Below are 24,968 nucleotides of genomic sequence, written 5' to 3'. Positions count from 1 at the left end.
AAGGATGTCCCTAACCATTCATTTCCTCGATGCGTCTAAAAACATTAGTTAAAAAGTGATTCTCGAGTGGCGCTAATGGCGGCGCTCACGTCCTTTTTGTCGTTTCTGATTTGAGATGACGCCCCTCCGCAGATCTGGCTTTGATTAAACTGGATTTTTACTTTTTTATAAGCGAGAAAAACACAGAATTAGTTCATTTTTAACGATTTGCAGAGGTCCAAAGTTGCTCCTTGCTCACTTTACGCGCTCTGAACACGCTAATGATTCACCTAGATGAGTTTATAAGCACTTTTCACAACCGTCAGCGACTAAAACTAACAAAAACTAGCATGTTACCGTGCATTTCCTGATTCCTGGACAGTGAAACGCTTCATAATTAGACGCAGACAGACGTATTTTGAGCTTAAAACGATAAATTTGTCCTGGGGCGAGACACATTTTGGGGAAAAAAAATGGCAACGGTTTCACACTTCGTCGGCTGCATTTGAAGGACATTTACGTCACTTCCGGCGCGATAACGAATGTGTTTCCATGGAGATCAGCCATAAACGAAGCGTGTATCCGGGCAGACTTCGCGCACTGCTATATCCCATCATGCACCGTGCGTCACTTTTACAGGAGAAACAAGGTGTATTTTCTTAAACTTATTTAATACTCGCTACAATTAGGGAAAAAAAATCACCTTGAACGTTACATTTGTCTGTTGATTTTCAAAGAGAAACATTAATTCCTCACTTCATTCAATCTAAACTGAAATAAATGGCTGCGACGACGACGACGGCTCGACTCTTCTTCTATGAAATAATAAAGATTTTGTCACAGTTCTGCCTGTTTGCATGTTTTTTTCCTCAGTCCGTCTCCGTTTTCCTGCCTGTTCCGGTCCGTCTTTTGTTCCCTCCCCGTTTTCCCTCTCGTTTTGTTAATCAGCCCAGGGTCGTCTATATAAACTGCTTCTGTTCTGTCAGTTCTTGCTCGATTGTTGACCAGTTCAGCGCAGCACTCACGCTCATCTGAAATACGCCGTTGTTTGCGTTTCTGCAATTCTGAACTTGCATTTACCCCCGTTTGAGTTACCTGTTCCTGAGTTAATTTCCCTTATTGAATCCTCAGTGTGGAAGAGATTTTTATTGATATTAAATAAGACATTATTCTGATTTACCATATTCTAAATTACCTGTTTAAAGGACACTTTGTTATATTTATTAAGACATTTGGCCAGTTAAAGAACAGAAGGAAAATGGTACATACAATAAAACAAGATAATAGATAAATAGCTTAAAATAATAAAAAAAAAAGACTCAAAAATAAACTAAAATAGACTCTAATATAATCTAAAACTAAAACTAAAGCTAAACTAAAATAACTAATTATTTCATTGTCTGTTTTACACATTTAGGTCGTCACGGTTTCTAGGCAACGTACCGTAACCAACATGACAGACATCAATTGGCGTACGCTCCGTGGTGTCGGCCTGTCCCGTTTCAGCCTTTCGACCTTTGTGGCTGACGGAGGAGCACCCTTCGTCAGGCCGGGTCCTTCTAAGGGTACTTCGAAGTGTGCGGTTGAGTCGTCTCTTCTCGTCTGGCCTTGGGGTCCCGCCGGAGGAGCTGGAGGAAGTGTCTCGGGTGAGGGAAGTCTAGGAGTCTCTGTGCTTAGACTGTTTCCCCGCGACCCGGCCCAGGATAAGTGGAATAAGACGGATCTGGTGTTTCTCGGGAAGCCAAATGTTACTTGTCCGGTTGACAGATTTACATTTTTCTTTTACTGTCCGTGTTACGTGATTTAAAAAGTTTGGGAACCACCGAGTGAAACTTTATCGAGGAAAACATAAAAGATTACAACAAGGCCATAAAAACTCATTTCATGGTTTTGAATATAATTATTTATTGCAGAAAGCCGTTCCAGTTTGTACAGAGGGTTTGAAATATGGACTGCAGCAAGAAAAAAAATAAAAAAACACAGCTCAAATCTCATCAGCAGATCCAGTCGTTTCAGTCAGTTCTACCAGAGAATATTAAAGCGTCTGAAGCGAGTCGTGTGCGTTTTAACGGAAGGAACCTGTGCGAAAGAGGAGGGCCATGTGTCGTCTTATGAAAGTCCTCAAAATGGCGCCCAGACACAGGAAAACGTCGTGATTGAAACCCACGAATAACAGCTGCTTTTGTTTTGTTTGTAAAAGCCAGAAGAGTTGATTCAAAAAGCGGCGTGTTTCTCCAGTTAATTTCACAGTCAATACCCGTTTTAAAGCTGCACTCTGTAACTTTTCTGGTAGGGGGGGTCCGTCTCCATGGAGATGCTCTGCCTTTGTCCCACAGTGCGGCATTAGAGCTGCATCCGAGTTCAATTTATCCAGTTACAGGCGTTTTATTGCTAAGAAACAGCTCGAAAACAACGCATTTTTTACTGTAAATGGCGTCGCCTCTCCACAGATCTGACCCGTAACTTCATCTTGCCGGAGTTCGATTCAAGAGTAATGCCATATTGTGAAACATTTTGCGTAAAGCTATGTCGTTGACCAAAGAGATGAGCAGGTTGGCGAACTCTCCACGTAAAAAAAAAAAGGGATTACACGGACATCTCCACTTAAAAAGTTACAGAATGCAGCTTTAAAGAACCCATTCAGTCCTGGTAATCTGTGCGTGAGCTGTAGTTTGAGCCAGAGTTACACTATAAATGCGCACACAGCATCGGAAAACACAAGTTTGAAGTTGGAAATAAACAATATTTGATCACCTGCCGTGTCAAAATAGTATCAAAATAAAAATATATATCTATTACGTAACATTACCAGTATCTACGTGATCAGAGAGGAGGATTTGAATGTGGACTCTAAGATTAACAGCAGTTTTGAATTGGACTAGAAACTGTGCTCTGTGCTCTGTACCGGTACGGAAATCCAGCATTGAAAAAGATCGATACTGATTGAAGTAGTTAAAACACTACGCATTCGAATAGGGACGCACCGATCCGATTTACGGCTTTAAACGTGAGCCAAAACCAAACCAAACCAGCGCAGAAACTCAAAACTGTAGGTAATTCCTTCGTACGAACTATAAAATAAGACAGAACTGATCAAAACTTATTATCCAGAGTGGGTTTTTTGTGTTTAATCGCTGAAGTAACTGCAGAAAAAAACCCAAAAACTCAAACATTCTGAGACTTTCCGGGCCAAACTACAACCCGTAAAACAGTCTTAACACATCGATTTCAAAGTCCGACCAGGATATCGACGGAAGCGATATTTGAAAAACCGATATCCGATCCTGCAAAGTGTCGGTGCCTCTTTCAGATCGCAGCATCAGAACGGTGCGTCCCTATGTCACATTATGAAAAATATTGTCCAGAAAAATAGGACTAAACCATCTCCAAAAGGTTCTTTAGACATTCGGAGTCATGAAACGCTCAAACTAACACTTTGAACCATTGTAATGTTGATTTTTCTTAACACTCAAATCTTGTTCTGTGTCCTAAAATACACAATCATACTGCAAAAAAGTCAAATGAGTTGAATTTGAGGAGTCACGACGAGGTTCTATTGATTTACTTAGACAGATCTATGATGATTTGACTCATTTTGTCAACAATATAACAGTTTTACATTCACCCCGTGTATTTTTATGATCTTATTTCAGGATTAAAGCGTCTTAAAACTAAACCAGTCAGAAATATGAATCTGTTTAAATGTGTTGACTTCACTGTTTACTGAACATGTGTCAAAAAATGCTCAAAACACGTCTTATAATTCAGTAACTTTAACACTTTCCCCAAATTACATAACACAATCCAGAAAATGTACTTTGATTTTAAGGTCCTGTATTACGCAAAACTGACTCTTGTGAAGGTTTAAACATGTTAGAACATCGTTAACTCGTCAAAAACAGACCTGGAGTTGTGTTTTGAGTAATCCTGCGTCATTACCGTAAAATTCAGACTATACGCCGCTACTTTTCTCCCCACAATTTATAGATTTTTACAGACTAACGGCCACCGGGGGGCGCTCTCGAGCAGTAAACGCAAAAGTGAGACAGACGTGGGGAGAGATTATGCGCTGAAGAATGCACTAGTTTTGATTTTGAACACTGCAGTAAGTTTGGCATCGACGAACCAATGGTGCGACGTTGGAGGCGGCAGCGGGAAGAAAAAAAGATGTAAAAAAGATGCAAAAAGACGATAAAAACTTTCAGAGGAAATAAAAGCAGACGGTCTGTGTCGGTGCTGATTTTCAGGCACAGAAAAAAGCAAAGTCTTTAAATTAAAACTCAAAAAACCTCAGTGTTTCGTCTTTCTGTGTAAATATCTCAAGTTACAACATATTTGTAACGTGGCTTATATTCAGGTGCAGCTTATATATGAACAAAATAGATTTCCTTTTCAAATTTAGCTGGTGCGGCTCATACTCAGGTAATTTTAACACTTTAACTATTTACGGCAGTCTGTCTACTTCTCCAAAGCTCAAGATGAAGTGGTAGTTTTCAAGTTAACAGCTGATTTAACCTTTAGTTTAGTAGAGATTGTCGATTCCAGAGCTGAAACTGTGCAAAACTTCACACTTAAACAGCACTTCCTGTATCACCCCGTGACATCACAAGGTGGAACAGAGTGTTTTCAGTTTGAAATGCGCAGGGTTTGTGCAAATGAAACAAAAAAAAACACAACTCCAGGTCTGTTTGTGACGAGGAAACGCTAAAACAGATCAGAAAACAGCGTAACACGAGCCTCTTTAAGTCGTTTTTTTTGTTTTTAATTTGCAGTGGATATCGTTTCGTTTTTCGTCTGGAGTACCACACGAACGCAGACTTACGCTCGGCGCTTTTGTCCTTTTGTGAACTTTCGGCTTGTCCGCTCAGTTCATCTCATTAGGAGGGTTTTCGGAGCGGTCTGGTACATTATTATTGATTACTTTGTCTGAGGGAAAGGCATGCAAACTGATTAGTCCCTTATTACTGAAACAGGGCGGACGGGCAGCACGGACACTGTAAACGAAACGGGGCTCTACGGAGGATAAGGCAAAACAACAGGAGCGCTGGGTCAAAGGAGGAATGTAGCTCTTTAAGGGAACGATGCCGAGTGTGCGGGGTTTTGAAGTTTCGCTAATAGGTTCTGCTCATATGAAATCATAATATATATAAACCCAAGACAATACAGTTTAATACAGAACGGAGGACAGAGAAGAATTCTACGGAACGAGCTGCCAAAGATTCAAAATGCAGATGTTTTGGCCCAGTTTGTGGATAATGTCTGAGCGCTGCCGGCCTGACAGGAAAGAAAAACAGGTATATTTTTGTACGATCTCATCCAAACTCCTGATTTACACGTTAACTATGGGCTGTTGTGAGGTTTGGGATGGAGCGCGGCATCGTAAAGTTCTAGAAAAAACAATTATATTTAACACAGACAGAGGAGAAGCTAGAGTTAATATTGTTCAGATGAAGGTTTTTGTTGCGGTACAGTGAGTTCTTGGTTCTAGTCATTAATAGAAATGATCGAGTTCAACATCTTTTGGATATTTCACAGTAAAGTACGATGTAATCAATAGAAAACTGGCTCTTGCCCCGCCCCCATCTGGGACTATGACATCATCACAGTCTATAATTTGAAAACCATGATTCAGAAAACGCCCGCACGCCGTCTCACTCCTGGTTCACTTTTATTCGCACAACGTTTCGGCCGCTCCTTCCTCAGGTTTGACGACGGCCCCTTTTCTCTCTCCTTGTTTATATTTATCTGACAAACGTGAATAAAAGTGAAACAAGAGCGAGACGGGAGTTTTTTAACCTTTATGATTCAAGTGCTTCTCCTGAAACACCTATCGCCCCAGAACTAAACCAGGACTAAACCAGGACTAGAAGAGGACTAAACCAGGACTAAACCAGGACTAAACCAGGACTAGAACAGGACTAGAACAGGCCTAGACCAGGACTAAACCAGAACTAGACCAGGACTAGAACAGGACTAAACCAGGACTAAACCAGGACTAAACCAGGACTAAACCAGAACTAGACCAGGACTAGACCAGGACTAAACCAGGACTAGACCAGGACTAGACCAGGACTAGACCAGGACTAGACCAGGACTAGAACAGGACTAGAACAGGACTAGAACAGGACTAGAACAGGACTAAACCAGGACTAAACCAGGACTAGAAGAGGACTAAACCAGGACTAGAAGAGGACTAAACCAGGACTAGACCAGGACTAAACCAGGACTAAACCAGGACTAGAACAGGACTAGAACAGGACTAAACCAGGACTAGAACAGGACTAGAACAGGACTAAACCAAGACTAAACTAGGTCTAAACCAGGACTAAACTAGGTCTAAACTAGTACTAAACTTGGTCTAAACTGGTTCTAAACCAGGTCTAAACCGTGTCTAAACCAGGTCTAAACCAGGACTAAACCGGGTCTAAACTAGGTCTAAACCAGGACTAAACCAGGACTAAACCGGGTCTAAACTAGGTCTAAACCAGGACTAAACCAGGACTAAACCGGGTCTAAACTAGGTCTAAACCAGGACTAAACCAGGTCTAAACCATGTCTAAACCATCCGAGTGCTTCTCCTCTGACGCACCTGTCGCTCAGTCAGGTGCAGACTCATCATTTTGGTCTTAAACGTTCGTATTAACCTGCTCTACATTATCCTGCTGTTTTTATTTCACTTTTCCGTCCGTAACTGAAAATATAAACATTAATAACAGACAAATCAGGCGCCTTCTTTCCCCTGAGGCCTGTGCGGTTGAAGAACACCACTGTTTTTGCCACTACGGTGTCAAAACAACTGCATTTTACGGTAGTTAAAGGCGCACTTTGTAACTTTTCTTGTCTGGCGTCTCCATGGGGATGTTGCTATGTGCCCGGAATGTTATACTGTACATTTATATGGCGTTAAACTTACTTTTGTCGCAGGAATGCTTTGAAAAACGTGCTTTCTTAATGGTTAATGGTCCACAGATCAGACCTGTAACTCTGCCTGGTGGAATGACTCGCTCGTCTCCATGGAGATTTATAGTTTTAATGCTATACTTCGGATTATTTCAGTCAAAAGCAGCAATGTCACAGCTTTATTAGAGACCGCGTTTTGAAATAGTAACCAAAAACATCTCCATTTTAAGCAGTAAACTCTCCCGTATCACTTTTCGCCGTCCTCCATTTTGTGTTAAACCGTGTTCTTTATGACGTCACATGACCGCAGCCCACTGAGCTCATTGGTTCCCGTCCCTCCTCGCTCTTTCACTCACACTCGTTTTCCCTCAGCACGTTGTACATGTTGACGGTGAACCCGGACGGCGGTGCAGTTTCTTTCTTTGGCGCCCGCCTGAAGCCGCCTCCTCCTCCGTCGCCGCCGCCGCCACCGTCGTCGTCGTCGTCCGCGTCCTCGTCCACGTCGGCGTCGCGGTCCCTCTCCTCCTCCTCGCCCTCGCTGCTCGACTCCCCCTCCTCGTCGGAAACCTCCTCCACGTTCGTCCTGCCCTGTATCGCCACGACGTCGGGCAGATCCACGTGATTCTCCCAGTGCTCTGCGGAGAAAAGAATAAAAGTGTCGTAGCAGGTTTTTTTTTTTGAGAAACTGAGCTGGTTGCTATGACGATATAAATCCAAACCAAACCCGATTTCTGTGACAGTTTGGAATTTTTATTTTAGTTTTTTAGATATTAGAGACAAAACAACCAACAAAAGACATTAAAAGTAAAGTGATAAAACAGAAAAAGACGACTAAAAAAAAACATAAATAAGAGGGAAAGGGCAGAAGATTCAAAAAAAAGAACGAATAAATAATTTTGTGAGGTCCCGATTTATTTTTTTTATTTTTTTGTGATTATATTTGTGTTTATATTATAAGTAATTCTCTGTACAATGAAGCTCTACGTTCATAACCTGACACTTTTCACACCGACTTCTCCTTCTGATTACAGATTCCGATATTGTTTCATGATCGATGTCGATACCGATTAGAATCCAGGAGAACCGATGGCCGATTCGCTCTGTCGATATTTAGGACTGTAACTGCCACATTTTAGTTTATGTGTTTTATGTTATTTAGGTATAACTTTGTGGAGTGTCACTAGAGGGCGCAGTTTAAGGTCTGTGCACACGTGAAGCGTCGCTCGTCACGTAGAAGAAGCGACCTCAGCTAAATGAGAAAAGTGTCATGATTAAAAGCAGATGATTAAGTTGCAGTTTAAAGATGCATTTAAGAAGAAAGTTAATCCCTCTCGGTCTAGAGCCAATGAGGTTAGTTTTGTCTGTTTTATTTTCAGAAGGTAATTGTCGAACGTCTTTATTGTTTATTAAGTTAATTATTGTTTTGTCTATGTGTTTCTTTAATTTTCACGAGTGTATTTATTTGGATTCATGTGCGAGATGGAGGCTAATAAATTCGTCGGTAGAGGAAACCACTTGTGTCTGTACCTGGAGGAATTACAAGGACCAAATTAGATTATTTTCCTCAAATTCTGTAGTTTAAATTGACTAGAACCTCACCCAGGGCCCCTTTTTTAACCACAAACCTCTAAGACAGACGTGCGTCACATTTAATTCCGTTGTCTCTTCGTATTAATGTGTTAAAATAAACTTTTGTGCCACTTTGGACAAATCTTCCTGGACGTGGGATTGATTGAATTGTTATGTATCGATGTCTTTCAGAACGGTCTATACTCTGAATTGTTTGTTTGTTTATTTTGTTTTATGTTGTATTTATAAAAACAAAAAAGTTAGAAACACATAGTAAAAAAAAAAGAAATAAACTTTTATGTGTATGCTCTAGACAACAAATTGCCTCACACTAAATATCGGCCTGTGCTGGAGTTTTAAGGCCGAAAGTGATGTGTCAAACTCAAGGCCCGTGTGCCAAATTTGGCCCGCCATGCCATTTTATGTGGCCGTGACAAAGTAAATTAAAAGACATGACTGTGTTAAAATGTCAGTTTATCAGGAGATACACAGTTAAACAGCCATTTTTTCATGTCTACGCAAATCCATATGCAACATTTGTAACTTGAATAAGTAATAAATATAGAAACTGTTAATTAACAAGATTAAAACGTAGTGACATTTATCTTACGGTCACATCTGGCCCTTTGAGAACAACCATTTTGTTGACATGGCCCTCGGTGAAAATGAGTTTGACAACCTTCCCTAAAAAGTCCAAATATCAACCGGATGTATCGGCCAAACAAGATCTGTCTGTCTCCACTTTTGACCCGCCTCTGAGTGAGTGACAGGTGGATTTGACCAATCACGGTGAACTAAACGCTTAGAAGCAGCAGAAATCTTTTACGGAACTAACGTTATTGAGTGATAAAGTCTCTAAAAACGTGTGATATTCACTTTTCTGGCATCACCCACCCGAGCTGAATCGAAGAAACACTTGGATTTTTTGGCTTTCGTATAGAATTTAAAAAAAAATCTAACCAACATTTTTGTCAAGATATAATTTAAAAATCTACAGAGCTACAGTGTGGTGTTTCTTCTCACAACAATACAATCTGACAGGGTGATATTTCTAGTGTCTTGAGGGCCCAGAGGAGCTGGAGGAAGTGTCTGGCGTGAGGGAAGTCTGGGAGTGCTTAGACTCTCAGATAAGCAGAATAAGATGGATGGACATTTCTAAGTTTCTTTCACTTTCAGAGCTCTGTACATATTTTACAGATAAAGCCTTGTCACCTCTGAGGCAGCTGTATCCTGGAGGCCTGAGGCACAGACACAGTCGTCCGTCGATGGCGAGCCTCAGGAGACTGTTGGCCGCTCTGTACACGTCGTTACGAGCCGCCTTCGCCGTCTTGTAACCTCTTCTCTCGGCCCAGGCTAAAACATGAATCCAAACAGAAGACAAAGTGTTTAAGTCTTTAGGTTCAGATTTTATGCAACATCTTTTTATTTTACATCAGTGCATCATATGAATGATCTCACACACAGAGAACTAGACCGGGACTAGACCGGGACTAGACCGGGACTAGACCGGGACTAGACCGGGACTAGACCGGGACTAGACCGGGACTAGACCGGGACTAGACCGGGACTGAACCGGGACTAGACCGGGACGAAACCAGAACGAAATCAGGACTGAACCAGGGCTGAACCAGGACTAAACCAGGTCTAAACCAAGACTGAACCAGGACTAAACCAGGTCTAAATCAGGACTGAACCGGGACTGAACCGGGACTAAACCGGGACTAAACCGGGACAAAACCGGGACTAAACCGGAACTAAACCGGGACTAAACCGGGACTAAACCGGGACTAAACCGGGACTAAACCGGGACTAAACCGGGACTAAACCGGGACTAAACATGTAGAATCAGTGTTTCAGTTTTGTGCAGTTAAAACCTGGAACATTCTTCCTGAAGATGTGACTCAGGCCTCGACTTTGACGACGTTTAACTCCAGACACAAATCAGTTCTGTTCAGCTGCTGTGACTGAAAGGGGTTTATTCTGCACTTGTCTCTTTTTATGTTACTTTTAAGTTGATTATTTATGTTTTGATTTGTTGTATTGTGATTTAATGTCTTTCTTATTCTGTAAAACACTTTGAATGACTTTGTGTACAATTATACTATACAAATAAACTTGCCTTGTTTTATTTTTGCGCTAAAACCCTAAACTCTCGACCTCTGTGAGACCTAAAGCACCACATCTACAGTAGTTCTTACATGTTGTTATTCCTGTAGTGGCGCTGGTCTTTTCTGTGTTGTATTTTATCATGTTCCTGCATTTGATCCATTTTAGTCATTTGCATATTTTTAATCTGTGCAGCACTTTGAGAGCTGATCTCTACAAACAGCGCTCTATAAATAAACATTACTCGCTTACTTAATTGGTTCAGTCAAATGAAGTGTGACCGTTTAAACACATTAGCGATATCTTTAAAGTGAAATTATCTTAGCTTTACCAACCTAAACTACTCAAAACAAGTACTATTTTGCGCTTTTTGCAGTATAACCCTTCAGTTCTTGGATCACTTCCTGTTTGTAGCGTGGCGGCTAGCAGGTTAGCCATGTCCATTTTACATATACAGTCTACGGTCTGGCTCCACCCACCCTCACAGACGTCCCAGGCCGTCCACTTTGGCTCCTCTGACCCCTGGTTCTGCTGCTGTGGGTTGTTCTCCGTTAAAGAGGGATGCTTCAGCTTCAGGACGGACAGAAAAGGAGTTCTTTCACACAGATAACCCACTGAATTGTACGGCTCCTGCAGCTGAGACACGGGGTAGATACCGGCCAGAATCTACAAAACAAACAAAAACAAGATAAAGGTTAAGAATGAACTTTCAGACCGGCTTCTATCGACACTCATTCTCATTAGATGTCACACAAATGGGTTTGCGTTAAATCGATAATCAATTTTCTCCATGTGTGGTTGTTTTGTCAGTACAAATTGGGTTCGTTAGCCTGTTTTAAGTTCACATCATGTTTTTTTTAGGAGTCTTAGCTAATGAACACTATTTTTAGCTTTATATTAGAGCTGAACAAAAACAGAAGAACAACAAAGAATAAAGAAGTGTAATTTAATACGGACATTTAAGGCCAAAATGATGAGTCTGACAGCAGGAGGTACAGAGAGAGGGGACAGTTTGAAAAAATAAGTAAAAAGTAAACTTAAAAAAAATCTAGATAACTAAAAAAAAAAAAAAAAAATCTCAAAATAACTAAAAAAATAAAATAAAGAAAATGAACTAAAAAAAAAGAACACCTCAAAATAACAAAAAAATTAAATAAAAATAACTAAAATAAAACCCCAAAATCACAAAAACAAAAAAACAAAACCAAAAACAAACAAAAGCTCAAAATAACTAACTAAACTAACTAAAATAATAATAATAATTAAAAAAAAAAAAAAAAAAAAAAAACTAAAAAAAAGAACTCCAAGATGATGTAGAGGGTTAATACAAACATTTAAGACCAAAATGAGTCTGAAGCAGCAGGTACAGAGCGAGGTGCAACTGCTTTTCAATAGAAAGTGAATTGGAGCCAGAATCGATGGAGTTGTGCGCACACGATCACTTCCAGTTCAAACGTGGTGGCTAGCAGCTTAGCTACGTCCATTTATATAAACAGTCTATGGTTCACACAGTATATTTTTTACACATGTTAAAGCTACACTATGTAACCTGCTTGTCTCCGTGGAAAAGCTATTGTATTGCCTGTAAAGTTCCACTGTACAGTATTAAACTCCACTGGGACAAAAGCCGAACAACGCACGGGTCAAACTTACGCAACTGAACAAACCCAAATACAGACACTTTTAACACCATAATGTGGAATCAGAAAAGTTACTGAGTGCAGCTTTAAAATATCATTTGACAAACGATTGAATTCTGCTTTGGTATAAAACTAAAACACATTTGCAGACGTCTAAAATACTGGTTTAGCAGGTTTTATTCAAGATGGAGACCCCCGTGGATGTTATTTTCAACCTTTATGAACGACACAGTGCGATTTCAATTGTGAATCATCTTTTACAGGGACTGACCAAAAGGGGGAGCGGAGGGAGAAGAAAGTACACGGATTCGCAGATGTTCAGAGTCACGATTAAACAATGTAGTAGTTTTATTATTTATAACAGAGGGAAAGGATCAGTGTTAGACCTGGTAAGAAGAGTATACACGTTTAAAACTACCACAACCTTCTACACAGAGACTAGAGATGGGACGATAAATAATATTGTTTATCGTGATAAAAAACGGTCGACAATAATCAACAAAATGTGCAGGAAAAAAAATCTACTTATCCACAGGGGAGTTGACAAAAAGGGTCTGTTGTCCCGGGGTTTAAAGGCCCAGAATTGGACTCTCTTCATATTAATTTGTATTACAGGGGGGGCCCATGTGAGACTCTGTGCCCGGGGCCCCCAAATTTCAGTCGACGGCCCTGCACATCCAGAATATTCTCGCTAAATCGTAGTTATTTTCACTGATAACAAAGTACAAGACTATAACAGTTCTTTAAAAATCAAACTTATTCATAAAATTAAAATTATAATTATTCAGATGCAACATTTTTAAATTATTTTGGCCTCGATAAACGTGAAATTTCATTATCGTCCGATGTTTAACAGAGACACGCACATTTACACTGTACAGAACTACTGAAGTTTAGCACTTTAAGAGATTAATAGTTACAGTTTTGGTGCTCTTTAAGTGCTGCTGTATTTCATCATGTTTCTGCATTTGATCCATTTTAGTTATTTGCATATTTTTAATCTGTGCAGCACTTTGTGAGCTGATGCACTCTATAAATAAACATAACTCGCTCACTTAATTGGTTCAGTCAAATGAAGTGTGACCGTTTAAACACATTAGTAACAGCCTTAAAGTGGAATTATCACAGTTTATGACCTTAACTAACCACAGCGTCACTGGTAAACAATATACTAGTTTTATTCCACCGTTGAGGACAGAATCAGCATTACACCTGCTTAAAAAAACACTAAATATCCCAGTTTATAATATCCAGTTTGTACCTGTAGCTGTTTGTTGACTCGGGAGGGGAAAACGAGCCCGGGACAATCGCAGAGTTTGACTGTCGGAGTGAGGTAGTACGTCTGAAAGTATTTGGTGTGTCCTGGGGTCCGAGACACGCTCACCACTTTTCTACCAACCAGAGTGTTGATCACGGACGATTTGCCGACGTTTGGAAAACCTGGAGGGAAATTATGAGAGAGAAAATACGTAGAATAAACGGGATATTGTCAAAATGGTATTGTTGTATTTAAAAGTCAAACTGTAAATGAATAAAACACATTCATTTTAATTTTTTTTTTTTGAATAATTTGACAATAATCAGTTGCTAGTGTGAGTGCTAAAGCTAATCATCCTGTAAAAATCTAAATAAAATGAGATGCTACAAAATTTTAAAACCACTGAGGAAAGGTCAAACTTTTTCCTGTTTATATATAATTTTTTCATTATCGATATTTGTTTAATTGGTTGGTTCGATGGTAGTTTTAATTAGCTAACCCATTGCTGTAATTCAAAGTAAACGAAGTCAAGTATTTGATTGTTACTATCAATGTAGACACAATTATTTTAAATTTTCTTTGGAAATTTAAAAAAAAAAGATAGTTGTTAGTGCTTGTGCTGGTTGTGAGTGAGCGCTGAAGCTAATCCTCCTTTAAAACAAATTAAAACATTTGAAAAGTATTGAGGAAAGGTCAAACTTCATCGTGTCTGTGTCCCTCAGTCGTCCAGGTCTGATCCACAGCAAAAGACGAAATTTAAATCTGTAAACTGGACAAATCGATGTTGGAGTGAAGACGTTTTGCTGCTTCTTCCGTTCAACGATTTGTCCAGTTGACAGATTTAAATTTCGTCTTTTGCTAAACTTTGTCCCGTTTATATATTTTTTTCAGTACAGATAATTGTTGACTTAGTTGGTTTCATACTAGTTTTAATATCAATTACTATCTGGGATTTTTAGCAACAATAACTGGAACAATATTAACGTTTTGCCTGTTTGATTCTCACCAAAAACAGTTACTCAGTCGTTCTAAATGAGCTTTTCCCTCTTCTGTTTGTAATTATCTAAAAGGAGCTACTGTATAATGTGTTTCCTCATCACAAACATACCCAGAGTTGTGTTTTTCACATGTTTAACACAAAAACCCTGCATATTTAGACTGAATTCTTCTCCCAAACTAAAAACACTCTCTTCCACCTTGTGATGTCATCATGAGGCGATACAGGAAGTGCTCCGCTGTGTTTTCAAACTCCACAAACCTTCATTTCTAGAATCATTTGGATCATTTCAGCTTTGGAATTCCCAGCTCGATTAAAGTAAAAGTTGCTGTTAACTTGAAAACTACCACTTGATGACATCACAAGGTGGAACGTCGCATTTTGAGCGTTGGAGAAGTAACAGACTAATAATAAAGTGTGACTCAAACGTGTGAATGAAACAAAACACAACTCCAGATGTGTTTTTGAGGAGGAAACGGCGTTAGAACACGACTTAAACCTCACGAGAGTCAATTTTTCGTGCAATATCGGACCTTTATAGTATTTATTTTATTTTACTTCACCTATGCAGCCCAGCGTGAGAACCCCGTCTTTGTACAGCTCTCGGGACAAACTGCTCATCTCCATGGCGCTGTCGCTCTGGTGCTCCATCAGCACCGACTCCCCGGGCCCCTCCCCTTCCCGCTCGCCGTCCACGCGCTCGGCAACCGCATCGCTCTTTATCTTCTGCTCCCAGCTCGAAAGGTCAACTACAAAAAGGACCAGTTGGTTATGAGCCGGTAACATATGCAAAGAGGAGCGGATATCTGAGAGACTCCGTTATAAGCGGCGGAGTGGGCGTACCCTTCCCCGCTGTGATGTCCTGACAGGCTTTGAGGATGTCCAAAGGCCCTCCAGCGTTCCAGGTCGCCTTCTTCCTCATTCTTTTCTTTTGTAGAACTAAAAGACAAAGAAAGTACAGCTGATAAATAAAATATCATAGCCAGACACAATGTAGAACAGGTTTTAATGAGGATTTATATGAAAAAGGACCATTAAGAGTTAACAAGTGCCATAAATTGAAGTAAATGTTGACGATAATATTGAAATGTGAAATTTGTATGTCAAAGTATTGGCAAGTTACAGTGGTCCTTTGTTACGTTCTAAAAATAACCCGCAATAGACAAAATTTGCTTTATTTTTTACATTATTCTCTATGTTTTTTGTCTGTAAAACCCCTCACCACACACTTTATACACTTTTCTCACACATTTTCTCACATTTCTCTCTCGTTTAAACTCTCTCAAAGCTCAAACCTTCGTAGGCGTCTTTGTCGGTGCAGAACGTTTCATCGACATTGTGGGTTTTGTCGGGGAGAAAACAAATCGCAAACGTACAGCACTTCAGAGTCACACTGAGATCCAACGTTTATGTAAATTTGTCTGAACACATTCTGTACTGGACAGGAGACACGGCACGGAGGAGACTGATGGACAATGGTCTACAGTCCAACAGCCAATCAGGACGCACGACACAATGGTCTACAGTCCAACAGCCAATCAGGACGCACGACACAATGGTCTACAGTCCAACAGCCAATCAGGACGCACGACATAATGCACGTTCATACGCTGTAAAAATGCACCAAAAAATCCGCAAAACAACAAGACCACGAAAAGTGAACCACGATATAGTGAGAGACGACTGTACATCCAACAATATCCATTTTGGTCACGTACTTTATTACATCAAAATATACGGGATGTTTCATAGTATGGTATTAAACTCATCTATCGCCATGGAGACAAAAAGGTGACGCCATCGGGCCAAGTGAAATGTCAGATCTGTGAAAAGCCAAGCCCACTCACAGAAGGTTTTTCACGGTAATAAAATCAACGCAAGACAAATGTGTTTAATGCCAAACTGTGCAACATTTGAGTCAATGCGAACTCAAAACAAGCCCACAGCACAAACTCCACAAGAAAAGTGACATAATGCAGCTTTAAGAATGTAACTAGCTTGAGTTAAATATGGGTTTATTACTTTTAGATTTACTTTTGGATGTTTGAGGCTCATAATCATCTGCTCGACCCCAGAGAGAGCGGGTCCAGTCGGATCGTTATCCTCAGAGCGAACGCGACGACGAGACTAAAACGTCCATGTGTCTCCATTAGAGGAGTCAATTTATGGAGCAGCCACGAGGAAACATTAAAAAGGCTCCAAAACAATTTACACACAAAAAAAATATAAGGCCAGTTTCATAGGAAAATATAGAGAATAGAATAAATCAGGCAACTTCATTTATAAAAGCACAATTAATAATAATGATGGTTAAAATGAAGTGCCTGTGTGTAACTCGGTGTGTGTGTGTGTATAAGGCCTATGTGTGTGTTATACTCATGGATCGGTGTGTGTATGTGTGTGTGTGTGAATATCGACTGTGTGTTTGCTTAAGTGTAGTTTGGGTGTGTGTGTGTATGAATATCGCTCTGTACAGATCTGTGTGTCTTCTTATGTGTAGTTGTGTGTGTGTGTATATGTGTGTGTGAATATCGCTGTGTACAGATCTGTGTGTGCTTATGTGTAGTGTGTGTGTGTGTGTATATGTGTGTGTGAATATCGCTGTGTACAGATCTGTGTGTGCTTATGTGTAGTGTGTGTGTGTGTGTATATGTGTGTATGAATATTGCTATGTACAGATCTGTGTGTCTTCTTATGTGACGTGTGTATAAACAGGTTTTCTTTTCTACATTCACAATAGATGAGTTTTGTTTTTGTCTGTTGTGCCATGTTTTTGATAAAGAATGTGTGTTTTTGGAGGTGACCCGGGTGCACAGGGGCCCGGCGCGTCCTCCCTTATATGAAACGGACCCGCCTCCTCCTCTGGCTCGACTCCTTTGGCCACACCATCAGCCGATCGCCACGACTTTAGCACTTCACTCAATAGCTTACAATAAATATGTGAAAAATGTGCTTAAGGCTCCAGCAGAGAACCTAAAGTGTTTTCAGTCATGTCCGTCTTTTCCTTTTGTTGCGGTCGCAGACGTCGTAAGTTGTATTTTATATGTGAAGAGGCAAAATAAGTGTTAAACCTCAGCCTAAACCCTTTGGTCTGTAGAATAACTGAAGTGTCACGTGATATTTTAGAGTTATTTTTGTGATATTCGTGGATCTTGTAACATGATTAATGATTATCGGTCCTATGTTTTGTGTGTGTGTTTGAATCTCTCCCCTTTCCCTGTGTAACCCTGACCGTGTGAGCTCTCACTGTGGATTGGAGGACTATTTTCCCACCTGGCCAATCCTGTGGCTCACCTGCTCATCGTCTCCCCCCGTTTAAGGAGATACAGCTCACCTGCTCCGGACTGCAGGGCTTTGTGCCAGTCTGCCATTTTGTCTCTTGTGCCTTTTGTTCGTGTGGAAGTGACTCTGTGTTTTGAGACATTCGTATTCAGTTTATGTAAAATGTCAGTATGTGTCAGTGTTTGTTTGTCGAGATTTTGTCCTGTTGTTGTAAAATTTGTTGCTTAGTTAAACTTGACCCTGCACGTTACGTTTTGTTTCAATACTTTAGATCCCTTTTGTTTGCCTTTAACATTCCTGTTCATTAAATAACTTCTTTGTTTTACCATTTTCCATCTTGTTTTTTGTTACTCCCTGACCCTAGACGAGCTGGATCGTAACAATTACACAAACCGACGGAAGAAACTAAACCAACAAACAACATTTTGTATCTGTAAGTTAGTTGGGATTTCTAAATACCACACGCTGATATTGTTTTCTTCCAGCTCTCCGGCCTCACCTGTGCTGTAGGGCTGCCCGGGGTGGGAAGTGAAGCAGACGATTTCAAGATGAGGGAACTGTGAGGTCAGGTAGTGTTTCCAGGCGATCACCAGCGGAGGAGGACACAGGTCGACTTTGTTCAACACCAAAACCACCTGCTTCTGTAGAGCTCCTGTGATGTAGTGGTAAAGGTCTGGGGGAAGCTGCAGCACCTGAACAAACGGTGAAAACTTAACTACACGGACTTTGGTAACGCTGCAAATGAGGGATGAAGAAGTAATCAGATTTTAAACTGAGATTCTATTATCTCTAATCGTCCATTAAATGTTTGGGAGTTTTAATTAAGACATCTTCAGCCAAAACTCTGTCAGTGAAAGATTCATGTTTGGAGCAGACGTCAGACTTTGGAGGAAGAAAGACAATTTTGGAGAGTGTGGGATGGCCATATTGAAAGCCATTTTATGTGATTTTAGTAATAATAATGATAATATTAAATTGAAAATCATGATAAATCAGTATACCGGTAAGATATATGACAAAATATTAATCAGATTTTAGTCGTTTAAGGTTGAGTGGATGCTATCAATGCATTTCTCCAGCCTGTTGAAGCATATTTCAGCGTTTCTTCAGGCTTTTTGAAGTATGTACAACAACAAGACATTGGCGTTCATGTTTGTATACATTATAAAGTCCGATGTATTTTTATTAATACTTTTTTTTTTTGACGATTCACTACACACCAGATATTTTGTGAGAACATCATGGAGAAGTAGTTTTTTCTGCACATTTTGGTGATATAATGTGTGTGTTTTGGCTGCTGAAGTCTGTCTTGTTTCTCGCATTAAGGAAAGAACGCTCTTAGCTGAAGTTGTTCTATTTTACATGTTACCTTTTTGGCTGATTTCCTTTAACAAACTCAAGGTGATTTACCTCATCAGAGATTCAATGGCAAGTTCAATAATCTAGTATATAAGTAAGTAAATCTAAATAAGTTAAAACTATTGATAAGATTCTCATTCTTAATTGAAGTCATTTCAAACCATGCTACATGTTCTAAATCTACAACACTATGACATTTGTCTCCATCTGCTGGTCAGATGTGGTCGTTGCACTCACTGGATGTCTGATGTCCACAATCAGCAGGATGACGTCTGACATTTCTAAGACTCTCCACAACTGTCTCCACGTCTGGAAAATAAAGAGATGATGATATTAAATATTAACTGTTAAATGTTATGCAGATGTAAAGTAGTGTGTGTACTGCGTGTGTTATGGGGCCATTAGGCAATTTAATCCCAGCAGATCAAAATCCTCTTTTATACACAGAAATACTGCATCATCGATATTGCAAAAAATTAGATTAGAGACAAAATATCAATGTATTTGAGAAAACATGGAGCTGTTTCCTATAGTTGAACCCAGCTCTTTAAAAAGAACAGGCTGTAGAGTAGTTGCATGTGAATAAATACAACACCTGGAGTAAATATTATACCCGCGCGATGACAGGGGTTTTGTTTTACACTTTGTTTTTTTCTTTATTTTTGTATTATTAGTTCTTAGTTCTATTAGTTCTCATTTCCCATTTTTCATGTGGGAAACTCACATTTTGTAAGTTTTTTTTTCTTTTTTTCCAGCTCTGCAGAAATGTGACATCTGTGAGTTTGACAGTTGTAAATGTGTGTATATTTGAAAACAATAAACATATCTTGATTAAAAAAAAATAAAAAATTGCATCACGGTATGACTAAAACTATGTAATATTGACATTGTTGTTTTTAGCTTGTGTGAGAAAACAGCTTCATCTGCATTATATCAATTTCAAAGCTGCAGATAAAAAGCTTCAAATGAATAGGTTTGTTGATTCTGTTGTGACGTGTTAAAATGCAGCTTAAAGCCACAGAGTAAACACAGTCAGTCATGAATTCACCTCCAGGTTGTGTTCAAAGTGGCTCAGAGATCCAGGTGGGTTTCTGGAGTGCAGGTCGTCCAAATATTCTCTGTATGACTTCTCCTCTTTCCTCAGGAGACTCTCTCGCGTCATCTCGTAATTCCAAGATGGCCGACGTGGGAAACCGAGACCTAAAATGAACGGTGAGGTTAAGTCACGCTCTGAGTCACGGCAAAACATATGAGATAAAAACGACTCGAAATTCTGAATATTTATTTTTATTTGAACATTTCTGACAAGTTTGGGTCTTTTTTTTGTTTGTTAAAATTACTGCTGATGGTATTTTCTAATATTTATATTCCATCCCTGCTTTGCTTCCTTTTTTGTTTATTTGTAAAACCATCATTTCTATAAAACAATAATGATACAACTGTAAATTTGTTAGAATTGTTCACTCTTGGAAATGATGTTGTATCAAATGTATGATGTGAGTGTATGTCTTGATGGTCAGACGTACTTGAACTTGTCGTACATTTTTTGCAAATAAAAAAGAAAATTTAAAATAAAATAATAAAAAAAATATAAATACTGTTGATGGGCTGTAGTTATTTTTGTACATTACCTTAAAACTAGTTACAAATGTGTGAAACAAGTTAATAAATAAAATAAGTAAACATGTCTTAAAAAGGGGCATTTTCTGGCGGAGGATCTGCCGCCTGCTTGTCTCCATGGATACGTCATCTCTTTACCAGACATGTTCCACAGTATGGCATTGAATATTTTGCATTTATTCAATTACATTTTTTTATTATAAAGTAAAAATACGTTGAAAAACATGCAGCCTTAATGTGAGCGGGAGAGCAGATATGAATTATAACTCGGTCTAGTGGCGTCAGCTGCTCGTCTCCATGGAGATATACAAGTAAATACCATATTGTGGAACATGATTCTAGTCAAAGATGTAGTATCTCCACGTAGACGAGCAGGCGGCGCACTCTCCATATAAAAAAAGCTACCTAGTGCAGCTTTATTATCTCGTTAAAACATGAATATTCTAAGTGCAGGTCATTTTAACTCATGTAGGTGCATCGTGAGAGTTAAAACGACCAAACCTTTATCTGAAGGGTAGATGTCACAAATGTCGATCTCCAGCTCTTTGTCAGTTACAGGCAGCAGCTCCTTCTCTCTCGCCACCTTCTTCCTTTTCTCCACCTCCTCTTTACTCTCCTTCTCAAAGTGCAGACGAAATCTAATATTGAAAACAGACATAAAACAGTATAAAACATGTGTTCATTTATTCATGTAGTGTTTTGTTTTGTTGCAGTAACATTTTATTGCTGGGTTTCAAACTAACGTAATTGATTCTGAAGGTTTTTACTGCTTAAAAGGGCCCGTATTACGTGTTTCTCTGATCTGTGTTATGTTTCCTCATCACAAACAGACCTGGAGTTGTGTTTTGTTTCATTCACACATGTTTAAAATACAAACCCTGCATATTTAGGATTTCTCTCAAACAGAAAACATTCCTATCCACCTTGTGATGTTATGTGGCAATACACAAAGATCTCCACTGTGTTTTTAAACTCCACACACCTTCACTTGAGTTATTTGGATAATTTAAGCTCTGGAATTGCCAGACTCTATTGAACTAAAGGTAAAAGATAGTTGTTAACTCAAAAACTACCACTTCATCACATCACAAGGTGGAACAGAGCGTTTGGAGCTTTGGAGATGTTACAGACTAATAATAAAGTGTTACTCGAACATGTGTGAATGAAACAAAACACAATTCTAGGTCTGTTTTTAAGGAGGTAACAGCATTAGAGCATGGATTAAAGCTCACAAGGACCTTTAAAAAAGATGTGGGACAGACAGGATACAGGAATAATGGCCCCAGCCCCCAACATCACAACCTACAAATCAGAAAACCACCATTTTAAATTACAAATGACGTCACCTATTGGGGTCATGTCTACTGTCCCTGCCCCCTGGTTGTTGGTTTATTCTCCTTAGATCTGTGGTCTCGCTGTCTGAAGTGTCTGATTGGCGGTCTCCTCTCTCCACACTGGCATTACGGCTGCTCGGGCCTGAACCAGTATCTCCTTAAACACAAAATAACAGGTTAAAAAGATGACGATAACTATGTGTTACAAAGACATAATCAAATCAAATAACATTCATGGTTAAGAGTCAGACAGTGGGTGTGTGTGAAATGCATAAATAATTATTAAAAGTAATACAAAAACATTGCGAAACTGTTTAAAAAGACACTCAAAACTGATTTATTTACAACGTTGGCCTGTAAAAATGACTAGTTTCATGAAGGAGTTGGCTCTTTTGAACGATTCCTTAGTGTGAATGGTTAGAACCCAATCTCATTTTTTAAAAGAACTGAATCTTTTTTCTTTCTAATTTTCATGCATTTTTATCCTGATTAACATTGAACCAACACAAAAATCAGAAAAAAACACAAAAAAAAAACATATTTGGCATCATAATAATTATTTTTATGAATTAAAAACAAAAACTAATAATACCAAATAATAATTATGTTGCTATTGTTATTATTATTATTGTTATGATAGTGCAAGGTTTTATTTAAATTTTCATGATTCCAAAGGGTAAACACACTCCCACTCTCAGTTTGAACCATTTTAAAGAGATCTGAGCCTTGGTCGCTTCTCTGTGTGATTATTTTGTTGTTAAAATGAGTTCTCACACCAGCTTCTCTCATATAAACAAACAGTAAAAGAGCCAGCCATAAAGGAGCCAAACGTCCCATAACTTATACTTTCAGTTAATATACTTTATGGACCTGTGTTATTGCTTTTGCTCAAATCTAGAGAATAAAATGCACTATTATTTTTCACTTAGCTGGTTTCCTGATTTGGTTTTACTTATTCAAGCCAGTTACATAATGAGGAATGTCATAAGATGTTTAATAATAATCTGTCATTTAAAAGAGTAAATCCAAGTAAGACAAGCATTTGTAAGAATTGAAGTCAGTTTACCCCCTGCTTCTGTTCCTAATTTGCTGTTCTAAGTGTATTGTAGTGGAACATATTGTCTTTATAACTTAGCACATGTTTGATTTTATAATTTGACACATGTTTATACTCTCAGCTCCAACTCCAGTGTGAACAAGTCCCTCAGCCTCAGACTCTCACAACAGAGCCCTGAGTTTACAGAAGCCTGTGGAGCTGCAAAACAACATGACACGGGTTTGTGAGTGAAATAAAACATAATTAATCAAACGTGAGTCATTTTTACACCTTGTACGTGGAGTTTTAGGAGTTGTCACATTAGAAGTTCAGAGATGTACGCAGTTAATCTGTTGTCATTCTGCCATTTTGTGTTTAAATGTAAAAACGTGTTAGATTTATACAGATTAAAGCTAAAAAAAACACATGGAATAATCAAATGTGTCCGTTAAAACCACGATCTTCACACAAACACAACAGACTAGCGCGGCGGCTAATGCTAACAGGCTAATGCTAACGCGGCTAATGCTAACTGCTGCGTGCCGTTACCTCTCTTTCTCTCCCGCTTGATTTGTAGCTGTTTCTTCTTCTGTTTGTTGCTGAATGCCTTTTTCCGCGGCATATTCAGACTAATACGTTATAAATACAACTAAGGACTGTGTGTTTCGGCCCTGTCTACTCACACACAGCGTTCTGTAACATTATATTTACACGGGTGAAGTTTCTGGACTCCTACACTTTAGTGACGCCATCTCCACTGCAGAGAATGGACCCAACCACTTTACAACTACAACAACAACGCACACTTTGTCTATTTAAACTATATTTACGCGCTTTAATGTGAATGTAATTACTTAAACGGCATTTATAACCACGACTTTAACTACTACAATTTGTTTTTTTTTCCTCAACGTGTCGAAAATATTGTTTAGTTCTGATCTAGTGTAATGGTACGGTCCACTTTTGTAAACAGCTCGCGCGCATGGCACATTCCAGCAGTCTGCTCAGCCCCTTTAGTGTGAAAACAAGCACTTTTTATTTATCCCAGGGGTTTTTGGACATGCAAACACATTTATATCATGATTTTCTTTAAGCTAGGTCACAATTTCAGAATCATCACAATGCATGTAAAGTTAGTATCTTAAAAATGTGACTAAAATGTGCCTCTTCTTAAAGGTTACACTTCAGTGCAGTTGGTTAAATCAAACTGTCACTCAAAGTATTAGAGGCGGACCCATGAGAAAAGCCAAAAATATGTTGATTTTAATAAAAAAATAAAAAAATAATTTATTTTTTGCATACTCTGTGGTTTGTTTTTTGATCGACTCCTGTGCCGGTATTATTATTTTCCATTAGTATTACCACTTATTATGCTTACAGTGATTATCTTATTATTGTATGTATTATTATTATTTATATGTATATATCTTTACACTCTCACACACTTCAAATCCAAACTTAAAACCCACTTGTTCAGACTGGCATATTCTTTATAATCCACACCTGCCCTGTCCTTTTTCAGTGTTTTTTATCTGAATGCTTTTAACTGTATGTTCATAAATGTTGATTTTAACTGTCTGTACATGTATATATATGGATATGTATATATATTGTATGTAAAGTGCCCAGAAAGGCGCCCTATAAATAAAATGTATTATTATTATTTAATTTATATATGTGTGTATGTATAGGTACTTTTTACTGTTCCTGTGCTTACCAGGTGCCCAGGGGTGAGGGGTGGGAGGGCTGTAAAATGTTAAAATGCAATAAAAAATATAAAAAAATGGCATGAGGTCACAATTTGATTTTTTTCACCATCGTCCAGCCATAATTCATTTTCAAAATCCTCCAATGCTCATCTGGACTAAAACATGTATTTCTTACTTAA

At 39.0% G+C, this 24,968-nt stretch overlaps 1 protein-coding gene across 1 annotated transcript; it reads right to left on the bottom strand.

Annotated features, from left to right (window-relative positions):
* Nucleotides 1-6,406: 6,406 nt before the first annotated feature.
* On the bottom strand, nt 6,407-23,841 carry gnl1 (guanine nucleotide binding protein-like 1). The gene is made up of 12 exons (XM_033980512.2): nt 23,630-23,841; nt 22,057-22,201; nt 21,212-21,348; nt 20,139-20,290; nt 19,328-19,399; nt 18,231-18,423; nt 15,293-15,388; nt 15,013-15,198; nt 13,456-13,634; nt 11,034-11,220; nt 9,661-9,801; nt 6,407-7,514 (listed from the first exon to the last, which is right to left on the bottom strand). Exons 1-12 carry the CDS (start codon nt 23,700-23,702, stop codon nt 7,228-7,230), a joined length of 1,848 nt encoding a protein of 615 aa, XP_033836403.1. The 5' UTR covers nt 23,703-23,841; the 3' UTR covers nt 6,407-7,227.
* Between the last annotated feature and the right edge of the window lie 1,127 nt (nt 23,842-24,968).

The sequence above is a fragment of the Periophthalmus magnuspinnatus genome, chromosome 16, assembly GCF_009829125.3.
Source record: "Periophthalmus magnuspinnatus isolate fPerMag1 chromosome 16, fPerMag1.2.pri, whole genome shotgun sequence".
NCBI lineage: Eukaryota > Metazoa > Chordata > Actinopteri > Gobiiformes > Gobiidae > Periophthalmus > Periophthalmus magnuspinnatus.
Note: the sequence above shows the minus strand (reverse complement) of the source record. Positions and strands in the feature narration are given on the sequence as shown.